At 39.7% G+C, this 16,456-nt stretch overlaps 1 protein-coding gene across 1 annotated transcript in view; it reads left to right on the top strand.

Moving 5' to 3' along the window:
- Positions 1-16,456, top strand: part of IMPG1 (interphotoreceptor matrix proteoglycan 1) — a 94,013-nt gene that overhangs the window by 13,325 nt on the left and 64,232 nt on the right. Inside the window, 4 exon segments of the mRNA XM_081829356.1 lie at positions 1,291-1,355; positions 1,959-2,038; positions 7,341-7,493; positions 13,739-13,797. Of these exon segments, the coding sequence (XP_081685482.1) occupies positions 1,291-1,355; positions 1,959-2,038; positions 7,341-7,493; positions 13,739-13,797 (357 nt within the window).

Here is a 16,456-nt window from a genome sequence, read left to right as displayed (position 1 = left end):
TAGCCAGCACTTTAATAACTATTCCTCTTGGTTGTTTTCTTTTTTACAGCAAGGTAAAACAAGGATACCAAAGTTATAATAGGAGGAAAGAGATCGTACCATGAACAAAGTTCTAAAAAGTAAAAGAAAAAAGGAAAATTGTCTAAATCACAAATGCTCTAATGTTTGATATGAGATCTTTATAAATATGATATCAATAAAAACTATTTCTTAAGTATATAGCATAATACCAGTAGAAACAAACAAGAATACCTAATTCTGAAACAGTCTGAATTTATATTTAGTCTGTGTGCACCAATATAGTCCTCCATGTTTACATCTATTCTGATTGGTCAGAGCCCATGCCAGGCCAATGGATATTTTGTATATTACCTCTATTAGGACTTTGGGAAAATTGCATGTGTTAGAAATATGTGTGTAGATGGTCCCATTGTCTATAGCCAATCTAGATGACCTTACAACACAGAGCACCTAGCCATTCCCTTTGGTCTTCCCATCATCGTGAATCACAGAAAACTGGATCAAATATATTGGTCAACTATGACTAAATTGTACTAATACAGACACAAGCTAATAAGACCTAATAGCTTAGAGTAACAAATCTTTCAGTGAGCTTCAAAAGATATCACTATTGCTACTCCTTTCTATATAAAGCTTGCTAGAATGGGCCAATGTTATAACAGACAGCTGTACAACCATGCCCTTGGATTTGCCCTTAGATATCTTCCAGACTGCCACTGCAAACCCACCCATAACTCCTGCAGACAATGGTTGTGTCCAGAATGGGGATTCAATACACCTGCATTATCCAGAAATCTCCCTCTCTCCTATTACTATAACCACAAGAGTTACTTTAGTAAATAAACTTAAGGACTTTCTGGATTTGCAGGTTTGAGGATCTGAGATTTTAGCAAGAACATTCAGTCATAGATCATGTCATGCAATTATCTTTGATGTCAAGGACACAGTGCAAACACAATGGGACTATAAAACATCAAGCCCCAAAGACCAGTTTTGCTTATGGTGAAAATGCTCCCGAGGACCACATGAAAGATGCTTACGGAAAACCCTAGAGTCAAACATAACCATTTGCAGGAGTTGTTTGAATTTTTCTTCAATGAAAATATATTTGAAGGTTACTTCTATAATGAAAGAAATAGGCAAACCCAGTTTTAAAGGGTTTTTCTCTAATTTTTAGGTCTATTGAGTATAGGAAAAGTAAGTGCATTTCCCTTATTGTTATCAAGCTCCTTTTAACCACCTCTTCTTTCTTTTCTGCTGTGGTGATAGAAAAGATGAAATATCTACAGCGGAGACATTCGGAGAGCCTGGGGAGACCCCTGTGTTTTCTACAGGTAAGCTTAGATCTCCTCATTCACCTGCTCCTGAACCTTAATTCAAATGATCATGAAAGTATATTATTTAAAAAGCAATCCTTAATTGAAGTTGACAAAATTTATAATATACTTTCTCAAAGCTAACTGATATTTTTAACTTTATAAAATAATTTAAATGCATTGTATAAAACTTGAAAATCTAGAAAAGAATAAAGGTAAAGCCAAATCACCCATTATCCTTCAACTTGGAGACAATCATTACCAATATTTTCAAACAAATAAATTGAAGATAAATATCTGTCTTGCACCCTTTATATATTCACAAATGGAAAAATTAAGCAGATCTCATTGGCAAAACCATTTAACTATAACATATTTAAGATGGCCCCAAACTAGGATAGCACCTAGAACAGAAGAATGGAGAATTCAACTAGGATCAAAAGTATGAGTTATATTTTTCTCAAGAACATATTTATGTGATCTTAAAAAAAATGAGGTAAGAAGGCACCCCACATCTGTAAATTCCAGAATGACGGAAAAAGTATATGAAATTTTGACCTTGTTCTAATGTAAACTTCTCCAATCTCATTTTTGTGCCTGTAATGTTTTTAATTTCCACAGATGTTGCCAATGTCTCCGTTGGACCCTTCCCTCTCACTCTGGATGTCACACTCTTCAGTGACACCAAGAAGCCTACAATAGTAAGAAGTTCTGAGAGTCAATCTAGCTCTTCACATGCCTGGTTTTGTTTTATTAGTAACACAAGAAAAGAGAATGGGTGAATTGGCCATTTAGTATTACTAGTGCTGCATTTTTATCACTCCAATTAAGAGTCAGTGACTTTGTTCTATTCGGGATTATTCCTTCCTCTAGGGACTGAGGGAAAAATAGATTGAAAACTAGAATAAGGTGGGAGGAATTGCAAGAAGCAACTTAATTATAAACTCCAGGACTGCAGGGGCCCTTTTTCCCTAGTACCTAAGAGAACCTCATCTACAGCAGGTACTCACCAAGCACTAGAATAAATGAATGAATAAAGCCTATCAATCAATCAGTCAAGCTGCTTCACCACTAAAGTGTATTCTCGTGCTGACAGTAAGGGTAAAAGTTTTGCTTTCAGGCATGGCCAGCATGAATAGGTCAAACAAATATCAAAATGATTGAAATCCTGCATGTCAAATGGGGAAAAATAAAATCGGTGTTCTCAGGCAAAGAGGAACACTGGCTACACTGCTCTCTTTGTGTGAAAAGGCATGAAGGAGAGGAGGATATGTTACAGCATTTAATGTCGACTATCAAAAAAGGGGGACATTTTAACCGTTCCAAAATCTTTGAGCCAGACATTTGATGCTGAAGCAGGGAAACTGTCCTCTTTACTCAGGAGTGACAGGGCTGGGGCAGCACGAGGTGGGCAGCAAGTTCAGAAGGGAGCAGGAGTACAGGGGTGACACATCTGAGCCCAGATCTTCTCATCCTTACACTGCCACTGCAACCAGACCTAACTTCCCTGTGGTCTGTGAGACTTCACTAGCCTTTCCTCTCCTGGGAACCTAGCCACAAGGCACGGGTCAAAGCCCAGGCAGTGAGGACGAGAAGGCCAGGAAGTTCAGTCTCACCAACTCTACATGAAAATTCAGGGATGAGAAACCCGCTGGCCATTCTATCTGGCCTGTAGGCCAGATGGCTATGGATTTGCTGGAACTATTGCTATGAACAAAGAATTCAAATTTCCATTTTTCTCAAAAATACTATTCCATGAACAGTGAAAAGTGCTGTTGGAAAAAATTACTGAGATTAAATGTATTTACTATAAAATTTCAAAGACAATTCTAGTTTGCCTTCTCTTTTCCCACATTACTTGTGTCCCATATTCTTCAAAATCTAATATAGGTCCCCCCTTCTGCAGTAAATATCCCCTGAACATTTCATTTCATATTCACATCCTCCTCTTATCCTTTTTCCACCTGCATCTTTCACTTATTCTTTCATTCACCAACATTTTACTAAAATCCTCTCATGTGCCAGACATTGGGGTATGTGCCAAAGATCCTAAGATGAATAAGACACGGTTCCTGCCTTCAAGAAATTTATAATGCAAAATAAGTACAAAATAATCTAAATGCTATACTTGAAGATGGCAGATGTATAGAATGGAACAAAATGATAGACCAGAACAGGTTGCAAAGCACGTAACCCCCAGTCATGTATATTCATAGAGAGTTTTGTGCATAAGTGGCCCCTTTTTTTTTAACTTTGGGAGGTTTAATGAAGTGTGAGAATCATACTGGATTCAGGAGATTATATGCGGGGTGACAAGATTAGCATATAAAAAGACTGTAGGTGAGTATGGCATAGGTATTAAATGAGAAATTCAAATATTATTCATTGCTCCAGGAGTTTAGAGAAGGCAAAGATTTCTGCCCTAATTGATCAGAGAAAATATTATTTTAAATGAACCATAAAATATTAGTAAGAAGTAAAAAAAGTATGTATATGTGTGTTCCCATGTTTTAGTGCTGGAGGTGAGCATGGGGAGCAGTGAGGAGGGCCTCCAGTCAGGAAATTAGCACAAGCGATGTGATATCTCATCAACAGTGAACAAGCTATCTGGTAGTCAGTGCAGGGAGAAATGACACGAACTACAATTGTTCAAGCAACAACAATTCCATTTATAATTGCACCAAAAAAAAAAAATAAGATATCTAGGAATAAACCTAACCAAAGAGGTGAAAAACCTGTACTCTGAAAACTATAAAACACTGATGAAAGAAACTGAAGATGATACAAAGAAATGGAAAGGCATTCCTTGCTCATGGATTGGAAGAATAAATATTGTTAAAATGTCTATACTACCCAAAGCAATTTACACATTTAATGCAATCCCTATCAAAATACTGATAGGATTTTTCACAGAGCTAGAACAAAGAATCTTAAAAATAGTATGGAAACACAAAAGACCCCAAATAGCCAAAGCTATCTTGAAAAAGAAGAGCAAAGCTGGAGGCATCACAATTCTGGACTTCAAGTTATATTACAAAGCTGTAGTAATCAAAACAGTATGGTACTGGCACAAAAAATAGACATATAGATCAATAAAACCGAATTGAAAACCCAAAAATAAACCCACAACTATATGGTCAACGAATCTTCAACAAAGCAAGAGAGAATATCCAATGGGAAAATGACAGTCTCTTCAACAAACAGCATTGGGAAAACTGGACAGCAACATGCAAAAGAAAGAAATTGGACCACTTTATTATACCATACACAAAAATAAATTCAAAATGTATTAAAGACCTAAATGTGAGACAGGAAACCATAAAAATCCTAGAAGGGAATACAGGCAGTAACCTCTTTGACATCAGCCATAGCAACTTATTTCTAGATATATCTCCTGAGACAAGGGAAATAAAAGCAAAAATAAACTATTGGGACTACATCAAAATAAAAAGCTTCTACATAGTGGAAAAAACAATCAATAAAACTAAAAGGCAGCCTACGGAATGGGAGAAGATATTTGTCAATGGCATATCTGATAAAAGGTTAGTATCCAGAATATATAAAGAACTTGTAAAACTCAACACCCAAGAAACAAATAATCCAATTTAAAAAAGGGCAGAAGACATGAACAGACATTTTTCCAAAGAAGACATACAGATGGCCAACAGACATCTGAAAAGATGCTCATCATCACTCATCATCAGGGAAATGCAAATCAAAGCTACAATGAGATATCACCTCACACCTGTCAGAACGGGTAAAATCAAAAGCACAAGAAATAATAGGTGTTGGCAAGGACGTGAAGAAAAAGGAACCCTCTTGCACTATTGGTGGGAATGCAAACTGATGGACTCTGGAGAACAACATGGAGGTTCCTCAAAAAGTTAAAAATAGAATTACCCTCCAATCCAGTAATTACACTATTAGGTATTTATCCAAACAATACAAAAACACTAATTCAAATGGGTACATGCACCCCTATGTTTATAGCAGCATTATTTACAATAGCCAAATTATGGAAACAGCCCAAATATCTATCAGCTGATGAATGGGTAAAGAAGATGTGGTGTATATGTATGCAATGGAATATTACTCAGCCATCAAAAAGAATGAAATCTTGCCATTTGCAAGGATGTGGGTGGAGCTAGAGAGCATAATGCTAAGCTAAATAAGTCAGTCAGAGAAAGACAAATACCATATGATTTCACTCACATGTGGAATTTAAGAAATGAAACAGATGAACATGGCGGTGGGGGGAAGAGAGAGAAAGAGAGAGAAACCAAGAAACAGACTCTGAACTATAGAGAACAAACTGATGGTTACCAGAGGGGAGGTGGGTTGGGGGATGGGTGAAATAGGTGACGGGGATTAAGGAGTGAACTTGTCATGATGAGCACAGGGGGATGTATGGTAGTGTTGAATCACTATATTGTATACCTGAAACTAATATAACGGTATAATTTAACTAACTGGAATTAAAATAAAAACTTTTAAAAAATAGGATATACTACCTGGGCCTACTCAGTAGTTTAATAAAACAAAAACACAAATTTTAATGAAAAAAATGTATAAAAAATAAAAAATAAATAAAATTGTTCAAGCAGATTGGGATCAGACTGGAGAGAGCCTTCACGTCAGGAAAAAAGTTTGGATTTTTATTCCGTAGGTAATAGAGTATTACTGAGGATGACGGGTGAGAAGCATGGAAAAGTAATCCAGTAACTAAGGATAAATTAGAAGACTTCTCACTAATACATCTAAAGAAATTATTTAAATGTCTAGTGTGAACTTTAAATATGCCTAGTGAAATGGTAAGCTTCTAGAGGATAATACCATGTGCCATATTTTTCTTTTAACTTCCCATATGTCCTAGCACTGTTCTATACCCATATAAATGCTTAATGTGTGTTACTTCAATGAATGAATGAATGAAATCTTTTTGTTAAACGAACATCAGTAGTCTGGCAAGTGTGAATCTACATCCTCTGTGTGCCCTATTAAGGTTAGAGGCTATGCTGCTGTCCCATGGAAGAGAGGACCTTGTGATAAGAAATGAGGAGAAACTAACTACATTGACTACCACCCACATGAGATTTGTCCCTCATGTCATTTTCCATTGGTTGGTCTCTTTCAGCCTCCACAGCTCTAATTTCACTAATAAGAGAATATGTACATTACCAAAGACATTCCGTTTTCTACAGACATGTTTTTTACTCTTTCAAGAAAGCTGTTCAGATTTCATGATCATCTGGCTACCCAATACTGAAAATCTGTCAAACCCCAAGTTTGAAACCCAGCTCTGTCTAGGCTTGCTCTGTACCCTGGGAGCCCAGGTGAATTCAGAACAGTGAGACGCCTGCCTATTCCCAGTCCAGACGGCAAGAAGGATGACCCCTGGCCCCCTTGTGATCAGAGGCCAAATCCAGCTCCTCAGAGGAGTGCTTCTCTTCTAAGTCACATGCTACCAAAGGTGGCCCAAATACGCCATTCCTTCTGAGAGATATTTCAAACCCTCTCTTGACCTGACAGTGCTTACTAACTAGTTTCAATGTGAAGTTTAGGCACAAATGGTCTCATTAAACAAGTCTAGACTCTTCTCTAAAAAAGGTTGTATTAATATCTCAGCATCCTTAGGTTATTTTGAGTAATCCGATCCTCATCAAAGAGTATTCATAAAGTTACACAAGAATGTGGCACGATCCCAGTGATGCTCTGCCAGTGTATATGAATTATGGGTGTGTCTATATGTGTAAATGCTTTCATGAAGAGCACATAGTCATAAAATTGCAGTGTTCTCAAGGATTCTAAACAGTTAACTTATTGGAGTTTTGGTACTTTGTCTCTCAATGAAATTCAGAGGACGCTTCTAGTTAAAAGGATTTCAATTCTAAAAGCACTTGAGCCTTCATAATACACTTCTTGAGACAATATCAATATATATTACTTAATATTACCCTGTGCTTATGCTTTATGTTAATAGAAGACTTTTGTTTTTTAATTTAGGAAAGAAAAGTTGAATCCACTAAGGTATCCAAGGGCCCACTGGAGCAGAAGGTGGAGCTGAGCATCACTCTGGCAAATCAGAGGTTCAAGGCAGAACTCACTGACTCCCAGTCCCAGTATTATCAGGAGCTGGCAGCAAAGTCTCAACTCCAGGTAAGTGAACCCACCCCACACAACCACAGCCCGAGTCATGAATCAGAATCTGAGAGCCAGCAGGACCTAAACCATTTGAGCTAATAGTTCCAACTTCTTGTAACTAGGCCTTCATTTTTAACCATTAGAAAGAAATCAAAGGGGTGCCTGGGTGGCTCAGTTCCTTAAGCAACTGCCTTCGGCTCAGGTCATGATCCTGGAGTCCCAGGATCGAGTCCTGTGTCGGGCTCCTTGCTCAGCAGGGAGTCTGCTTCTCCCTCTGACCCTCCTCCCTCTCATACTCTCTCTCTATCATCCTCTCTCTCTCTCTCAATAAATAAATAAAATAAAATAAAGAAAGAAATCAAAAACTGCAATAGGTCCCAAAATGTTAGGGCAAATGGATCTCTAGGAAAGTTTCTATTCTAGCTTCTCTATCTTAAAAGTCACTTACATTTAGGTTTTCTTTAAATATTAGTAGGTTTTTAAATCTCCTTTAACTGAAAGTCACTAAGCACATATTCTAAAGCTCTAAAATGTTCATGTAAGCACCAACTACGGAATATGCTGGGTTGAAATACGAATTTTTAACCCATATTTGTCTTACATAATATTTCCACTTTTGCGGTTTAATGCAATTTCAAGCCCTGACATTTTTCATGGGTGAAAGTGAAGGGCAGTTATGTTGTCCATGCCATCCAGTAAACTCAGGAGCTATCCCAAGATATCTCTTCCATCTCTGACCATCATCAGCTCTGCCCACCTCTTCACTTGCCACAGGAGGAATCCAAAGCTCTGTGCTGACCGTGGCTTCTATACACCATGATAAGAGTCCTGCCTTCCTTTCCAGCCTCATCTTAACACTAGCTCCTACCCATCCCCCTCCTTTGCACACTACAGGACATACAAACTGCTTGCAAATCTCTTCTCACCTTTAGCCTTTCCATATGCTGCCCCCTCTGTCTTCGGTGTCCTTTCCCTGGGTTTCATTTTACAAACTTCATCAAGGAAATTTCTCTCCAGCCATCCTGAGTTCAGTACCTCTCCTCTGAGCTAACACACAGTACCCACTGCTGTCACAGCAATTATCACCCTGTCTTGAGATTGTTTGTTTACACGTCAATGGCCTTTCTTGTGTCCCTTTCTCCCTCTTCATCTCTTCATCCTCACTGCCTTCAGGCTTTGGGTGTCCCCTTGAGGGCAGGAACAGTTTCTTTATCTCTGAGGACTTACCTGCTAATAAGGAGTTGGGATGCACTTAACTATTCAGTAATTGTAGAAATGCAACTGAAAAATAGATGCATTCATAAGATAACATAACCATGACCTACATTTATGGATAACCCAAGCATCTCACACAGCATGGCCAGGGAACCCACAGGCCCCTATTTCTCATATGTGGAGAATTCAAGGCTTACTTCCTCTCAACTGGAGAGAAGATGAATAAGCAAAAATTTTAAACCTCCAACCACTCCCTGCATCACCATTCAGTCAATAAAATGTAAAGAATCATTTCTACAAACTTCAAAGAGAAAGCATCAGCATGGGCTGTTTATGAACCAGAGAAGTACTTAGACATGGATTATTAGATAGAATGAATTAAAGAATAGTCCTTTAACTTCCTATTTGTTCTTTGAAATATTCTTTTCAGAAAGTTCTTAGTATAGTCAGAGTATCTTCAAAATTGGAGAGTTGGCCAAGATTCAAACCCAAGCAGCCTGGCACCAGAACCCCTGTTCTTAACTGTTATGCTATACTTCCTACTTTTTCCCAAACAAATATCTAGGAGGCGGGGATTTTTGTACCGTCATCAAATAAACATGTCCATTCTAGACTCTGAAAACCTCATTAGCCAAAAGATGATGTCTTGCTCAGTCTGTTCCGGAGACCCATCACATCAGTCCTACTGGTTCCTCCGCATGGTTGCTGGCTTCTCTGAAATGGAGCCCCTCTGCTTAGAGCATCTGTTCCCTTTCCAGGCTCCTGAGCAATCCAGACCACCTAGCAGCCTGCCAACACATAACTAAGCAGCTCCACCGCAGCCCATACGAGCATCAGCACAGCCATTCAGGCCTCATCAGGAATTAACGGACAGTGCTTTGCAGTAATTTAATTTCCACAATAAACCTAATGAGCAATTTAATACAAATGTCAAAAGGAATGCTTAGTTGTTGTCTGAATGCTTTCTCCTGTGCAAACATTCAAGAGAACTCAACACGGCTGCCTTTTTATAGCCCCGTTAACATACGTTCCAGCAGAATCAAGGAGGCCCCTGTGCAGTTAGTATTATTAATAAGGTTAACTGGGCACTTAATTAGCAATTTAGTGGTTAGCACTCCATGATTGGAAGGTCCCCAGAAGATTATTTAGCAGATTAACTGGAGGCCTTTGTCATCTCCTCCCCAGATGTCTTCTGCACCCTCCTAAGCAGAGCTGACTCTTAATCAATCATAGGCAGGTTCACAAAGAGGACATGGACAATAAGCAGAATTCCCCTCCACCAGAGCCAGGGCTGTGGAGCACTCCTGGAGGGCGGGACGGCTCTCCCTGGGGATGTTCCCTGCTGCCCGTGCTGCAGCTGTGGGCTCCTCTGGAAGCATTCTGTGCTTGATTGATTGTTTTCATCCGTATAACAGCATGTCTGATACCCTGGACAAGAAAGAGGAACAAGTCAGGGTCTGAATTTTCTTCTCCAGAAACTGCTGCTCACACTTAAACGTTCAGTCCCAGGTGTTGTTACTGGAATGGCATGACAAATGCCTTGTGGCCCCAGAGCCATTTGTCACAGGAGGCCAGAACAGACCTGAAGCACGTACATAGCTCCCTCCTACCTGCCCCCGTAATAAAGACCAGATCCACATCACCTAAACTCCTAGCTCTCCTCTGTTAAACCGGTGGTGGGGATGGTAGTGGAGGCACAGAAACATTACTCAGGCTCCCTGCCCTGGACCCCTAAGGGGACCCTCACCCTGTCCTTCCCCCCATTGAGTCTTTCAAAAACAACTGACCGAAGGCTTGCTCTGTCTGCTCTTGTCAGGCTCCATGGTATGTGGCCACTGAGGAAGTAAAAGAAAATTGGGCTATTAAGGAGCTAATAATCCAGTAGGAGAGAGAAAGACTAAGTAAATCAATAATGCAATCGCATCGACTCTTTGCCCATTGTGTGTCAGGCACTGATTAGTTATTCCTTACAGGAACCTCACAATATAGGTATTGTTATCCCTTTTTGGCTGAGGAGATCAGATGCAGAAAGACTGAGCAATAAACTCAAGGCCTTACAGCTAGAAAGTAGCAGAACCAGTATTTAAACTCAAGACTAGGGGCGCCTGGGTGGCTCAGTCGTTAAGCGTCTGCCTTCGGCTCAGGTCATGGTCCCGGGGTCCTGGGATCGAGCCCCGCATTGGGCTCCTTGCTCAGCGGGAAGCCTGCTTCTCCCTCTCCCACTCCCCCTGCTTGTGTTCCCTCTCTCACTGTGTCTCTGTCAAATAAATAAAATCTTTAAAAATAAATAAATAAATAAATAAACTCAAGACTATACAGCTACCTCACCACCCAAAAGCTAGCCTACCTTCATCACTGCAGTTACTAAATACTCAGGGGATTAAAACTATTCTTAACATTGATGAAAGAAAATATGATTTAGGAGGCAAAGCAGTCTGCTGGAAAAAGAAATCCGTGATGGATTTCAAAGCCCAGTGTAAGTGATTTAGGGATTATCTGTGCATCACTGCCCTAGTCCTTGGCATAGATAATGTAGAGTCAGCAGTAATTTTAGGTACAGTGACAATGCAGTGGCATGTCGATGAGTTTAGAGAATGAAGAGAGGCACTCAAGTCAATTAAACAAAATTTGCTGAGTCCCTACTATGTGGAAGATGACCTGCTAGGTATGAGAGGGAGGGAGATGAAGACGAGTAAATAAGACATGGTCCCTGAGCCCAAGGAGCATAATCTCAGTGAGGGAGACATCATGCAGCTCATAGACTGTTTTATGGGACATACTGTAATAAGTTCTAGAGTACTAGGGAGAAGAAATAATTGAGCCTGACTTCAGGGCTCTACAGATGCTTTTCAATAGAGAGTGTGTTTGGGGTACCTGGGTGGCTCAGTCGGTTAAGCATCTGCCTTTGGCTCAGGTCCTGATCTCAGGGTCCTGGGATTGACCCTTGCATAAGGCTTCCTGCTCAGCAGGGAACCTGCTTCTCCCCCTGCTCATGCTGGCTGCTCTCCCTCTCCCCCACCCTTCTCTATCTCTCTCAAATAAATAAATACTATCTTTAAAAAAATAAAGAATGCATTTGAGCTGGCTTTGAAAGATGGGGGCATGGGAAGTCAAAAAGCAAAAGGTAGACATTGCATCTTGGGCTAAAGGGGAAAAAAGTCATAGAAGTCTGGAGGAAGTATATGTTGTGTTTGAGGAGAGATAGGCCTTGGTTTAGTGAGACTAGAGGATCCAATATTGACCAAGGGGGTAATGATGGCAGGAAGAATAAATGATAAAGTACTTGGGGAATGGAGGCTGTAGATTGTGGAGGGTCTTAAATGCCATTCTAAAGAACTGGACCTTCTTCAAAGGGCAATGCAGCCCATCAAGGGATTTTTAGTAAAGAACAACAGATATGGAATGATTACCCTTGGAAATAAAAATGTGGTCAAGGAGACATCTCCTCCTTTTCCTCCTGCCCCAATATATCCCTCCCCCAAAACTTCTCCTTCAGCAATATAGGAGGGGAGATGCGAAGGGTACGCCTGCCATGGGAATAAGAACATGGTGGAAACAAAATGTATAAGGGATTCAAACCACCAGGAGTTGGTGACTGGATGTGAGGGGAACAGAAGGAAGGTATTAGGGTTGCTGGGTTTTCTGGCATGGAAGATGCACAATAAGTGTTTATGAACCTGACTAGGATAGAGAGCCCAGGAGGAAAGGCAGATTTGGAAAGAAGAGAATGACTCTGATTTGGACATATTTAATTATTGACCAAGTTGGGATATTCATGTGTAGAACTCAAAGCTAGGTCTCAGGTGATCACTGAAGCCATGGGAGAAAATGAGATCCCCCGAGGAGAGGCAGAGGAGGGTGGGCACAGGGAAGAAAGGACCAGGTCCCTGCTTACATGTTCAGCCTCACTTTCACCCTGAGCTCCCCTCCAAGCTTCACTACTAATGAATCCCTTCCTCTCTTGCCTCCCAGCCTGCACAGGAGTGAGCTGGATGGGGCAGTGCCCATCGATGTGGCAGTGTGTCCCCAGAGCCTAGCAGGATCCCTACAGTCAAGCTTACTGAATAAGTGGGAGAGTGAGATAAGGAGGCTGAGAATGCAAACTTCCAGTCTATATTTGAAGTAGAGAGTGCAGACAAGAATAAGATGGAGTAAAGAAGACTAAGAAAGTGGTCCTTGAGATAGAAGAAGAACCAGAAGAAAAAGCAGGCACACTGTGGAAGAGGAATGGAAAATGCCAGTGGATTTGGAGAGAGCCAGGAGGCAACAGCCTGGAGAAAATCCTCCCTCCTGGGCAAAGTCAGAGGCAAAAGCCAGACTGTAGTGGGTCAGGAGTCATTGAGTATAGCAATTGTAAAATATTCTGATAATATGCCTCATTAGCAAGGTCAAACTAATTAAGAAAATTTATTGTAAAGTCCACATAAATCTACATGTGAATCTAACTTGTTAGAGTCTGCTTGTACCATTTTATTTAGTTACAGCACCATTTTAATTTTAGTAATCTCTTTAACATTATATTTTCCAAATCATCTCATTCAACTCAGAAAATATGATAGTTATTCTGTGTATAAATAAAAATACTGTAGCCAAAAATATTTCTTCCAAGTACCACCTTAAAGTTATTTCATATTCTGTTTAAAGTAACCATTAAAGTGGGTCAGAACTACCCAATTGCAGCTTTTTTTTTTTTTAAGAGAAAGAGAAAGTGTGGGGTGGGGAGAGGCAGAGGGAGAGGGAGAAAGAGAATCTTAAGCAGGCTCCACTGAGATCATGACCTGAGCCAAAATCAAGAGTCCGATGTTTAAATAACTGAGCCATTGAGGCACCCCCAATTGCAGCTTTTAAATAAACAGCAAAACACTTTCCTCTGGATTTCAGAAAAAATAACTAAGAACAAAGAGTTTGGCCTCAATAGTTGCTTCACTTTTCCATTTTCATATTTTTCCCCAAACTCATCAAAAGTGTTTAGGCTTTTTTTCAGTTAGGCAAGATCTGACCCAGTAGAGCCAAAGAGTGTTTCATAAATTTCTTTCTTTCTACAGATGGAAAAGGTATTTAAGAAACTTCCAGGATTCAAAGAAATCCATGTGCTAGGATTTAGGTAAGTAAGAGAATCGGACTCTTCTCAAATTTTAAATTACTTCCTCCCTGTCCTTTTTTAAAAGCAGTGTCATGAGGATTATAAGGTTCTTCTCCACCCCGCCCCCGTCCCCGAGTTGTTTAGCCCTGCCAGATCCTGAAAACTGAATACATTTCAGATAAAGCAATTGTCTAATTAGAACATGACTCTAGGTGATTTTTTTAAGGAATAACACAAGAGCCGTATTCCTTCCTTCCTCTGGAGTCAGAAACACTGCTCTCTATAGAGAGCTCATCTGCTATCCTTGGCAATGTTATTAATGAACCTCTTAGGAGAACACCTCAGTAGAGACAGGTCAAAAGAAGAAGCAATTAGTTACCTTGGTGTCTGATTGCCTGGTTCCCTGTTGAATGTTAAATATCATCATCATTGAAACAAATCAGGCCGACCCTAGGGAATCAGGTGAAACTAATAAAAAGTAGTACCTATGGGGATAAGGAAGTTGAAGGAATGGGGTAGAAAGGGACAGAGGCGGAAACAATACTTCCCAAAATATACATTTTATTATCATTTTGACGTCTGAGCTATAGTAATGCATTACCACGCAACAATTATTAAATTACAATTTTAAATAAAGGAAATGAAATTAAAGAATAGTGCCATGCCAAAGTGGGGTTGAGTTATGTTCCCCTGGCTTCCCCACAAGCAGGCCTATATCCATTAACATCTCAACACTATAATCTGGGTGCGTTCATGATTTTTGACAAGCAGTTTTGCATCCTCTTTCTAAGTTCTCATTCAAAACATCTACAGGCAGGGTCATAATATATTTTTTTAAATGTGCCACAGGGTATATGTCAGCCCTGGTGTATCAGAACGTGACTCCCTGCCCCAAGGGGGATTTGTAAAGTGGGTAGAGAAGGCCTCCGCCAAAGTACTTCCTGGCCCCTCCACCGTCTATTGTCTTAAAGCTAGAAGGTGCCCAGAACAAGTTTCCATACTCATGAAGAATAGCTTCTGGGCGATCTCCACCGGTTCTTTCCTTTCAAAGCTATCAGGCCTCTCTGATTTGTGTGACTCCAGAGGAAGAAAGTATTGAAAAGTGGAAGTTATAAAAGATGAAAACTTTAATATGTACCACAGCAGACTCATTTTTCTTTATTTCAAGATGCTGCTCCACAATATTCCATGTGAAATCAGATGGATTAGAGAGAAATAAAAGGTGATAGTAGAATATTCTGCATAGATGGCAAGGTCTTCTGGACAAGCCACTGCAGCTAAAGAGCAGATGTTTCATTTAAAGCTGAAGGAAATGATACGAACAGTCCTCTTGGTGAATGTTCAAATTGCTCATTAAGCCCTCCCTTCAAATAAATGAAAAACTAATAAAAAAAATCTATTTCAGAAGAAAACAAAAATGTTAGGATGATGCAATTTCACAAGGTAAAAAAGGTATATCCACTGAAGCTGCATTTTCCCCATGTGTTTATCTCTGTAAGACTTTATTCTTATTTCTGCAAAATATGCTTATAAAGTAAATTTGACCATATATTCCCAATGATTTCCATTATGGAATGAATATTTAGTCTCCCAGAAAACATTTTGACCCTGAATATTATAAACAATATGCTTACGAGTGTGGCAAGCTTTTAATCATAACTAACAGTGCTCAAAATATAGTAAACTTAGTATGAAGGAAATTACTTTCTCATGGAGCCAGATCCCCTAAAACCCTATTAATCTCCGATACTGTCTTCGTGTCAGCTCATTTGTATAAAACCTGATCTACAATTTAATAAGTATGTTTTTTATTAGTGACCTTATTTGATTCTCCCAACACAACTGGGAAGTTTTGAGGACATCTATTATTAACACAATGATAAGGACGAACAGAAAAAGATCCACTTTAAATACTGCTTTATCTCTTACAGCAAATATGGGAAACTATTAACAATCATTTAATTTGGTTGGAGGGTATACCCCTTCAAAGACTAGTTCATAAATGTCCATAGCAGCTTTATTTGGAACAGCTGAGGACTGGAAACAACCCAAATGTCCATCAACAGAGCAATAGATAACACAAATTGTGGACTATTGTTACAGTAGACTACTACTCAGCAGAGGAAGGAACTATTAGAATACACAACAATGTGGTTTCATCTCAGAATAACTATGTTGAGTGAAGGAAGCCAGAGGAGAGGGGGTATATTATTATTCCATTTATGTGTAACTCTAGAACACACAAACTAATCTGTAATGACAGGAAACAGATCAGTAGTTGCTTGGGGAGGGTGAGACAGAAAGGATAGGAGGGAAGGGTTTCAAAGGGGCATGAGTGAACCTTTGGGAGGAATTAATTTGATTGTGGCAATGGTTCACAGGTATATAGTATCAAACTTAGATCAAATTGTACACCTTCAACATGTGCAGTTTGTTTCATGACAACTGTATTTCAATGCAATAGACTTTTTTTCTAAATGAGCAGGACTAGGGTTTTGGCTCAGGGAGCCCTGCCTCTCTCCAAACTACAAGCCACTGCTAAAAGAAGCAGGGGGCAGGCCCTAAATGAATGTCTAGTTGGTACAGAATTCCCTCCCACAGAGCAGCCCCAATGATAAAGTCATAGATTCTCCCCTGTTTCCAGAGAAGGAAGCAGTCTATTTCAGTCATATTTTATCAA

Source organism: Leptonychotes weddellii, chromosome 8 (assembly GCF_054177405.1).
Source record: "Leptonychotes weddellii isolate Sample4059 chromosome 8, ASM5417740v2, whole genome shotgun sequence".
In the NCBI taxonomy this organism is placed as follows: Eukaryota; Metazoa; Chordata; class Mammalia; order Carnivora; family Phocidae; genus Leptonychotes; species Leptonychotes weddellii.
Note: the sequence above shows the minus strand (reverse complement) of the source record. Positions and strands in the feature narration are given on the sequence as shown.